At 32.3% G+C, this 10502-nt stretch overlaps 1 protein-coding gene across 1 annotated transcript; it reads left to right on the top strand.

Moving 5' to 3' along the window:
• The first annotated feature begins 6811 nt into the window (after nucleotides 1-6811).
• Nucleotides 6812-7610, top strand: LOC114181334 (mini zinc finger protein 2). Its single transcript, XM_028067759.1, has 2 exons — nucleotides 6812-6890; nucleotides 6999-7610. Exon 2 carries the CDS (start codon nucleotides 7058-7060, stop codon nucleotides 7322-7324), a length of 267 nt encoding a protein of 88 aa, XP_027923560.1. The 5' UTR covers nucleotides 6812-6890; nucleotides 6999-7057; the 3' UTR covers nucleotides 7325-7610.
• Nucleotides 7611-10502: the final 2892 nt, after the last annotated feature.

Raw genomic sequence — 10502 nt, forward strand, 5'->3', positions numbered from 1 at the left:
CTATATCTTAAGCTAACGAGGTTTGTTTTATACATAAATAGAACCATTTGATACATGATAAGTATCAATTTCTATTGAAAAATTTACTTATTCTTAACACTTATAAACCAAGTATACCTCCCCAGGACTTACCTCATTAAACTTCCTTTATTACCTTAAATTATAATAATAAACAATGATTGAAATAATATGATGCTATATTTGATTGATTCCTTGTTGAAAACTTCTCGATTAAAACCCTCCTTAAAAAAAATAATCGAGGTAGGAAAGAGTACATCATAATTTGATAAAGTTTTAACTATAATAAAAATTTAAATGTTTTGATGATTAACTTAAATACCACATCTAGGTTATTGTGTGGAGTTGGGTAATTACAAACTTTGGTTTTTTCTTTCCTTTTGTATGACTTCATATGAACAAACTACGTTTTTTAACTTGGCCTTAGAAGCCTTTGTATTGTTATGATCAAGATGATACTACATTGCTTTGGTTCTAAATGTTGTTTATAAAAGAGATGAGATAAAAATTTATAGAATGAAACTAAGACCAAATAGAGCAATATACATAATAGAATAAGAAAATTATATTAACATGTATGTTAAGTATATTCTTACTACAGACTAGATGTTGTAGAAAGTGTTATACTAGAGTATATAGTTAGTTGTTGGTCAATCAAACATACAATTTATAGTTTGAATATGTGATACAAACTTCTCTATTTGATAGAGCTTTACAAAGAAATTTTGGCAACTTCCCATAAGGTTTTTCTAGATCAATATCCATAATTATGACCAAAAAAAAATACAATATCTATGGGGCGGCCAATCAAAACATTTGATAAAATAAATGAAAATTAAGAAAACCTTGTAACTTTACTTGCACACAAATAGTAACGATTTTATTTTTCACAAGGTTTCACTAATTTCCAACAAAATGATTATCAAACTAAAATTTTTTAGTAAATAAGAAGGGTGAAAAATCTATTACCCATCAAATGATATCCGACAAAGGGTCAATACTAACCCTTTCTCACATATTTGATGCTTAATCTCGACATATGTACGAGGTGTTGTTCTAAACATGAGATTTATAAAAGGGAACCATTAAGAACAACATGAATGCAAGACTGACATATTATTGCTAACTTGTTACGTAGACTATGCATTAGTCATGTATGGTTTTTTTAACAAATAATATTCAATCAACCGTCAACAAATACCAAAAATCACGTATCTTTTTATCGGGTCATAATCACATATTGCTTCAAATGAGACATTACTATGACTCTCCTGTTATTTCATAAAATATTTTCATAGTTTCTAATAACAAGCATTTTCTTCCTAATTATAGTGAACTCTCAGTCCAAAAATCATGTTATATTCTAAGAAAATATTAACTAAAAAAATAATTTATATTTATGAAACTTAACTTGGTTTGTAAACCACTTATAACCATGTTACCTCCTCATAAATCTATTTAGTATCTTCTTAATTAAAATATTATTCATCAAATTTTATCCCTAAAAAAATATTAAAAATATTTAAATTACGTTATTATTGTATATTTACATCCTGAAGTAATATAATATAAAAAAGTTAATTTGTAAAATTTTTTATTTTAAATTTTAATTTAAAAAATGTGGGTGAGCAGGCCAATTTTAATTTGGTGGAAAATTCTAAAAACAAAAATAAATATTTTCCTTGAATGGAGATTATCATGTTAATTAAAAAAATTGTTGTATTTTATTTTGGAATACCTAAACATTTGTTGAATGGATATTGAATATAGTTATATGTTTTTGAGATTAATGGTTATTGAAGAATTTTCATATTTTAAAAACTCACCAGTGCAGTAAAGGCTTTTGGCCCCCGATTGTTTTTGCTATTCTGCCTCGATTTTAGAATTGAGGCATATGGGGACGAGGTAAAAAGGGGATATGATTGGTTTCAAGTGTGTTAACCGAAGTCATAAAGTGTTTTTCTACCTCGGGTCACGCTTGAACCGAAGCCATACAACTCACTGCAGAACACTGGTACTTGTTCGAACCAGCATCCACCATTGCAGAAACGTGAGCTCCATTCTCGCATCAAATCTCTTTCACCACACTTTGTCATCATCCATCCACAAACCAGAACTGAAACTGCACCTGCGACTTCTTCACCATCCACGCCCACGTTGCTAGAAGCACCACCATTCTCGAACCTATAGGGACTTTCAAATGCCATGGGAGTTCCACTTCCATCACGTTTCCACCATTGCAGCACGCACCATCGTGGATCTGAATCATCAGCGTTCAACCGTGAACCACCACGAATATGCCAAAAACGCGTCTGGGAGAGAACCATTGAGCAGCAGCTTGCGGACTGGCCACCACAAATTGGGCAGCGGAAGCGCGACTGCCGTTGGTCACAATGGTTCGAGCGCGACTCGCGGAGGCGACAAGCTCAGGTCCTGCGAAGAAAAGGTTGAGGGGACGGTGGAGGTGCATGGGGCAGGGAGAGAAAAGAGAGAAATGGAGTGGCAAAGAGAAATGGAGAGCACAGGGAAGAAGAAAAAGGAAAAAAGGGGTTCGCATTTTGAACCCTAAATAAGCTATATATCCTCGGTTCAATTAATAACCAAGGCATATGATTGGTTTTGGCACGGGTCGTCTGTCACCCGAGGCCAAATATGCAAGTTTTTTGCTTCAGGTCTTCGCAATGGAGGCATATGCTAGCTTTTGCACTAGTACATTTAAGAGTTTTTACCTCGCAGTATATGCCTCAGTTCCTGCGCACCCGCTGCATATAAACACGCGGTGGCATTTTTGTAATTAAAGTCACATTTTATGCCTCGATTCTTTTATAACCGAGGCAGTAGGGACTTTATGCTTCGGTCCTCCTGCCAACCGAGGCATATAAGAAGCAATATGCCTCGGTTTCAAATTAATTGAGGCAGTATCGCATTGTAGGGTTAACAAAAACCCCAAATCTTTTCACTGCAGCAGCAACACTCGCGATTTCCTTCTTCTCCGAGCAACCCGCACACAGCTTCCACTCTTCCACTGCACGCCAACCGTTCGTTTCGACTTCACCACCGTTGCAGCGCCGCTACACCGCCGCTGCACCACCGCCACGGGAGGTTGTTTCGGGGCCGCCGCTGCATCTTCTTCTTCTTCGAGCAACCATCACCACTCTTCAAGTGCGCCGTTCGTTCCGCCTGCACCGTCGCTGCACTGCCACTTCACCGTCGACGAGATTGTTCCGGCGCCGCTGCATCTTCGTCTTCTCCGAGCATGAAGTTCGTCGTCACCAGATCTGGTGTTTTATGGGCTGCTTTACAAGAATCAGCTACTGGTTGGGTCTTTTAATTGCTTTTATTTATTGATGGAAGTAAATGAAATTGCCATTGCTATGGTTTGTGATATTGATTGATGTTGATAATTTGAGGTCAGATCTAAGAATGAATGTTTATTGCATTTTGTCATTGTTTATGCCATTCCATGTTCTGGGCTTATGTTTGTGTTAAAAATTATGCTATTGGCAGTGATTGAATCACACAGATGCCATTTTTTCTTTTCATTCCAGCAATAGAATTATTGTTTTACCTCTATCAGAATCCGTGGTATTTTCTCTAAGTTTAATCTTTCAATGCTTCGCAACTGTTTCTTTTTTTCTCAATGTGATTGAAGCACCCACAGGTAATGAGGAAAGTGAAGACCCGAGTTTTTTTATTTATTTTTGGTACACAATTAGGCCTCGGTTGGTGGAAACCGAGGCAATAACTATGCAATATGCCTCGGGTTGATAACCGAGGCATAAAGAAGTATCTTTTTACCTCGACAGTATATGCCTCGGGTGCGAACCCGAAGTCAAAAGTTAAAAATAACCGCTGTCGTTTTCCTTCCCTGCACTAGTGTTGGCACCGGTTTTTTTATCAACTGAAGCCTATAACTGTGTTTTGCTTCGGGTTTTTTCTGAACCAAGGCATAAAAGTTGTCTAGAATTGCAAAAATGCCACCGCACCATTATATGCTTCGATTCCTGGACAACCGAGGCATATAAGACGAGTTAAGATGTGAAATATGCACTAGTCAAGTACATTTTCATATATATTATTCATTATTGTTTCATTTCATATATAACTTAGATATAAAAGAAATAATTTATTCTCTTTTTTTTGTGTTATATAAACACTATTATACTAAATCATTAGGAACTTGAGAGTCTTTGCTAGAGTGTCATTTGAAAGTCATGGATATACCTCTTTCCTCGTGTATGGCAAACTACATATTATAATATCGCTCATTGCATTTATCTGTCCGTAAAGTGAGTCATCAACAATATTTAAATAACGAAGGTAAATATATTATAATGATTAAGGAGAATAATAATATAGTACATCATAATTTGTACATATATTCTCATATTACACAACAAAAACCATTTGTATTGTACCTAATACAATAAAGTATACCGTGAGAAAAAAAAAGTTATGACCAGACATACACAAGCAATAAATTCTAAAAACCAACTTTTTATATTTGTAAATATTACAGCATGCGAAAACATTATTAATGTATAACTCTCCGAACAAGAGGGCACAAAAAATGATTAAATTTGGTGGCAAAACATATCATTTATATATATGTGGATTGATCTTGGTATGGTGCAAGATTTGCACAATGCGTTATGGGTTCGTTCCTATCTAACTTTTGTCTAAGAGAACAAAGTTAGGTGACTGAATGGTTGGTCAATTTTTGGTACAAATCTAAAATTGAAGTTACTTAACTGGTTAAAAGGTTTTATGGCAACCATAAACGGAAGCTTTGGTTTCCAAAATCATTATTCTGGCATGGTAATCTACAGTGACTAATTAAAGATGAAGAAGACAAATTTACCCCACAGCATTAATTATTTCTTCAATACCCAATTAACAAGTTGGAATGCATCATTACAAACATTCAACGTTCAACATCAATACATCGTGAAGAAGTTCATATCAAATATCATTTTAACTCAAAATCTCATAAGATAATAGGTTTAACATATTAGGCATCGATTATGATGGATAATTCGAGAGAGGATCATCGGAAAGATACAACACCAATGAGACATGAGTTCAATTCATACATAAGGGATTGACATTACCTTCAACCAAAAAACTTTACAACAATGGGTTCAAAAGTCAACATCCTTGTATAGTGTTCAACTTTCTCAATTTACTCAATGTAGGACTTAGATTCACTCTTGGATTTTCAATCCAACAAATAGTAATATGATTGGATAAAATCCGATAAGAAGTTGGGCAATAAGTTGAAGGTTGTTAAAAATACAAGTGTGAGTCTAAGTCTCACATTGACTAAAAATGAGAAAATGGAGCGTTATATAAGGATGAAGATCCATAAATCTATTGTCTTAAGGTTTTGGGTTGAGAGTGTCAATGTCTTATGTAGTTGGGTTCAGATCATTAGTGCTTTGTCTTCCCAGTAAAACTCCCTCTATAAACCTAACAAAAGTTAGGGTAAATTGTTTAAATTAAAAGTAGAAAGTTTGAATTTTCCTAAAGATGCAAGGGATGGATCCTGTATGGGTGGGTTGATGAAGATGCATGCAAACAAAGGAATCATTGTGAGTTTTTGTCGTACAGGTTTGGCAAAGCTTACCTATCATACACACGTTTTTAGGTCAAGCGCTATAGACAAATGTTATTGGTATCGTATCAATGCACCCCACAAAATTGCCTTTTACAATCAAGTTAGGGGCCATGGTACGTGTGAGGCTTAAATCTGGCTTAGCTGGTCATTCCAAATGAAACCCATCTTTATCGTTTTGCTAAGTAAACCCATCACTATTTAGGTGAAAAGCAAAAAGTTTTCCAAATTAAACCCATCACTATTCAGGGTTTTCATCATATATGTGGGAATCCTTTTGCATTCGTTTCATTTTCAATCTCTAAGGATAATTAATTAAACACGGAATCAACCCAATTAGGTCAGTGTATAGAGAGAAAACAAAATGGTTAATTACCCTCATCAAGGTTTATCAAATCAAGCAACTACAGCTAGATATGCATCATAAATGCATACCCTTTTCTTTTTCTTTTATTTTCGTGTTGCCAAGCAATTACAGAAACTGAAAATTAAATGTTTTTCATCATCAACTTATGCATAGCGTGATCCGGTTTAAATAGAGTTACTAAAATAAGAGAAAACATTCGAAGTACTCTATTCACTCAATCTGCAAAGAGTCAAACTATCTGCTAATGTTCTTTAATAATGAATTGACACGACAATCTAAAAATAACATACATGACAGAACCATAAACTTTAGCGAGAAAAAAATACGGTCGAGACCTAATTTTGATTAACTCTAATAGCCTAACTAGATTAAAAACATTAATTCATTACGTGGCGAATTTATGAAAAACCTATTTGACCAGTGAATCCTTTCTGTAGTAAAAGGCAACAAGATGTGTTGGATTGGAAGTGTAGTAAAGTTCATGAGTCAACATAATCGTCTGCTACATCAGTTATATGTTATTAATATTACAGTCTTTTTAATTTCTAACTCTTAGAAGTGTGAACAGAAAGAATAAATACTACTTTATTATAAATACGTTATTATGTATAACAAAGGTTTTTCATTTTATGTAAAAAATATATATATATATATATTGACAGTGCATGAGAGTTAAAGTGAAGAGAAAATTGGAAGATATTGTTATACTGGAATTAATTAATGAAGGTTTTGGCAATAATTATTGAATAGTAGATAGAGTAAAGAAAGAGATGTGATTATGACTTATGAGTAGGTCCCACTGAGTTGTTAATATTAATTGAAAGAGTACAACATCAAGTTCATGTTTTATAAATACACAGCTAGGGTTAGGGCTCTGCATATCCATTCCAAGTGAGTTGTACAAACCCTCTATCTCTCTCTACCTCTTGTTCCTTTCTGTTTCAGTTTCTGTTTCAATTGACGAAAGCTCTCAGAAAATTTCATGGCGTGACTTTGCAGGGTTTGAGAGGTTTTTGAAGGGAAAAAAGAGGAGAAGAAGAAGAAGAAGAAGAAGAAGCATGAGGAAGCGGCAAGTGGTTGTGAGAAGAGAAGAGCCTCAGAGAAGTGTTAGGAGTGTGAAGTATGGTGAGTGCCAGAAGAATCATGCAGCAAATGTTGGAGGTTATGCTGTTGATGGTTGCAGAGAGTTCATGGCGAGTGGTGGAGAAGGAACAAGTGCTGCTCTCACTTGTGCTGCATGTGGCTGCCACAGGAACTTCCACAAGAGAATGGTGGAAACTGAAGTTGTGTGTGAGTGTTCCTCACCTCCCTCCATTGGCACATGACAGCTTTTTATACATACACCTCAACAATTATGCAACTATTCCTCTCTTGTAATATATTTTGTGGACTTAATTTGCTTTTACTTCTTATTATTCAGCTTTTACCACACTTCTGAACTGCTATATCAATATATATATATATATATATATATATGTTCTAGAGTAGAAACCATGTGATTTTGATTTTGAGGTTGATGTGTCTAAAGAGAAAAGACAAAGGTAATGACAACTCACAAGGTTGTTTTTCTGATGTATGTCTGAAACTTTCATCATCTTCTCTTCTTACATATGTTTGGCTTAACTACCTCTCAACCAATATATGATTTTTTTTTTGTTTTCTGTCTCAGAAAATCATATATTTCTCAGAAATTAAGTCAATTTTACTTTCTTAAACCCTCTTAAGCATGTTTATGTAAGGATTTGTTAAGTGGGTGAATCAGTTGTCAGTTTCAGAAATTCTGGTCTTGCTTTCTTTGATTGTGGGATGCTGATTTTGATTCCATTCCAGATCATACCCTTTGCAAAATTTCACACACTATACCAAACCCCACTTTGCTTTGCCCTTTCTCAGTTTCCATTTTTTTTCCGCTTTTTTCAATTTTGGTATTGTTTTCACTGAATCAAATTTCCTTCCATGATCAAGACAGTGTTCAGGATTTGGATTTCACTTTTACTAAATATCATGCATGCCAGTTCAGTTTCCCTAGTGTCTTGTTTTTGTGTTGTGGTGTTTAACAAAGTAGAAGTTTTGTGTAAAAAAATGGTTTATTATTATTATTATTATTATTATTTGTCTCTCCCTTAATTGACCTAAAAGGCACTGAAAACTGGCTTTGTAATCTCTGCAACAATGATCACACATAAATCTCCAAACCACTACCCAGTGTCGTTTGAAATCACTTTCAATAGTTTCACGGTCCACATGTCTAATCATGTTGGTTGTTGAAGAAAAGAGGTTTCATTAACTACTTATCAAAAATTCATTCAAGCTTGATCAAACAAGCTAAGGGTGAAAATATAAAAAAGTATTCACCTCACCACTCATCTTGTATTTTATATCATTCATTTTACTTTTATAAATATATATTTAGGTGATGAAAACCCTAAAATGCAAGTGTAGTAGTAGTAGAAGAAGTGAATGAAGATGAGAATAGGTTTTGCATTTGGAAATGAATGTTGCAAAGAGTAATAAATAAGTGGGTGCTAACAAAATTTAACATGTAGAATGTGCAAAGGTGAAGAATTTGGAAGACACTTATTGTGCCCTATAGCTAGCTTTCATAAAAGGAGATAGCAAAGTACCACTTTTGTGTGCATAGATGTTTTTCCATGTGAGGTGGTGCAAGCAAAAGTGGACAAGTTAGGCATTGAGCATGGAAGGAAACAAAGTTTCAGGTATACGTTAATACTGAATCAGGTAGATGTCTATTCTCAAAATATTTTTCCATCCCCAACCATTTTTATTATAATTAATTAATTAATTAATTAATATATATGCTTCCATATTTATCATTTTTCTCACTCCAAAATTAACAAATTCTTTTCCTCAATCTATTTCTCACATATGCCATACATAATCTTTCATTTGCTTTCCTCTATGCATGTATTTTCTTACCACCAACATTCTAAATTTCATACAACACACTCATTATCACAGGCGGATCTTTTTATGAGCATGGAGGGCCATGTCCCCCAAAATTTTAATTTTTCTTTTAATTATATATATATATATATAATAAATATATTTGAAATTTATTAAATTTTTTAAATTATAGATAGTAGATTTTAGAAATTGATGAAAATTAAATTGTGTATCATTTTATTTCATTTATATGGCACAATCTTTAATATTAATAGATAATAAAACATAAAATTAAATATAATAAATAATAAAAATATTTAGGTATAATTTTTCTTTTGGTCTCTGTTTTTGTTCAAAAATTGACATTTTGTTTAAAAATTAACAATAAGATTATGTTAATTACACCAACAAAACAAACCATTCATATTAAGAGTTTTAATTTGAATGAAATAGTCATTGATTCGTTTCAAGAAATTTAATGAAATTTATTGTAAAAGACCAAATTGCATAAATTCTTCAAAAATCGGAACTAAATTGAGACTAAAAACACTAGAGGACCAATTTAACATTTTTAAACGAAAACATGAATAAAAAGAGTAATTAAATAAAATATTTATTAAGATAATTTTTATTTTCGTTTTGGTTGTCTTTTTAGTTTTTTTTTACACATTGTAATCATCTCTCATTCTCATATTTTTTTCTTTTGTTTTTGAAGAAAAACAAAAGTTAAACACAAATTTATTATTTTTGCTCTCATTTCTTATTTATTCTCTTCTTTTCTTGTCTATTGTCTCACTTGATAATGAAAACATTATATTTATCTCATGAGCTTTTTCTATATTATTTTTTTATGAATATAAAAGAAAAATAAATAATGTATTCATAATTGATTTTTAATTGTGACTTGACTATAATATATTTTTATTTTAATAATTATGTATCTCAATTTTTTATTGGATTACGATAAATTATTTTTTAATATTATTTACAAAAAAGGTATATTGATAAATAATAAAAGAAAAAATTATTTCTTAAAAGCAATAAAAAGGAAACTATTGATGAAAACAAGATAGATTCTACTTCTTCATATATGTTGGAGCATTATACTAATGATCAAATTGTTCAGTTAAAAAAGTCTTATTAAAACATTAGTAGTCATCAAATCTAATAATTTCAAAATTATATTAATTTGGCACCTCAAAATTTTTCTCAAGATCCACCGATGCTCATTATACAACGTTTCATTAATAAATAAGCAAAAATGGCTCTCGACTTCCCTTTATACTTTGTGGTGTGCAATTTATGGCATGAATCACTATCTACTATACTTACTTTCTAACTTGTTTCGATATATAGGTCTTTTTTTTATGAACTTTTTCACGAGTGTTTAATAATAAGTTTTTGGGTTAAATATTGTGTTGACCTCTAGTGAGATTTAATTTGAGCTCTTGTTTTTTTTTTTTTTCTAAACTTTGAAGTTTTAACTTTTTTTTTTTTATATATATACATTGAGTGACTTAGTGATATACATTATAAAAAAATCATTTCTCTAAATTTTGATCTCTAATATTTCATTTCAAAAATAAAGAAATAACATTA

The sequence above is a fragment of the Vigna unguiculata genome, chromosome 4 (genome assembly GCF_004118075.2).
Source record: "Vigna unguiculata cultivar IT97K-499-35 chromosome 4, ASM411807v1, whole genome shotgun sequence".
NCBI classification, from domain to species: Eukaryota; Viridiplantae; Streptophyta; class Magnoliopsida; order Fabales; family Fabaceae; genus Vigna; species Vigna unguiculata.

What these genes read in the sequence shown, in the direction of transcription:
- LOC114181334 (XM_028067759.1), top strand. Translation starts at nt 7,058, where the DNA reads ATGAGGAAGCGGCAAGTGGTTGTGAGAAGAGAAGAGCCTCAGAGAAGT.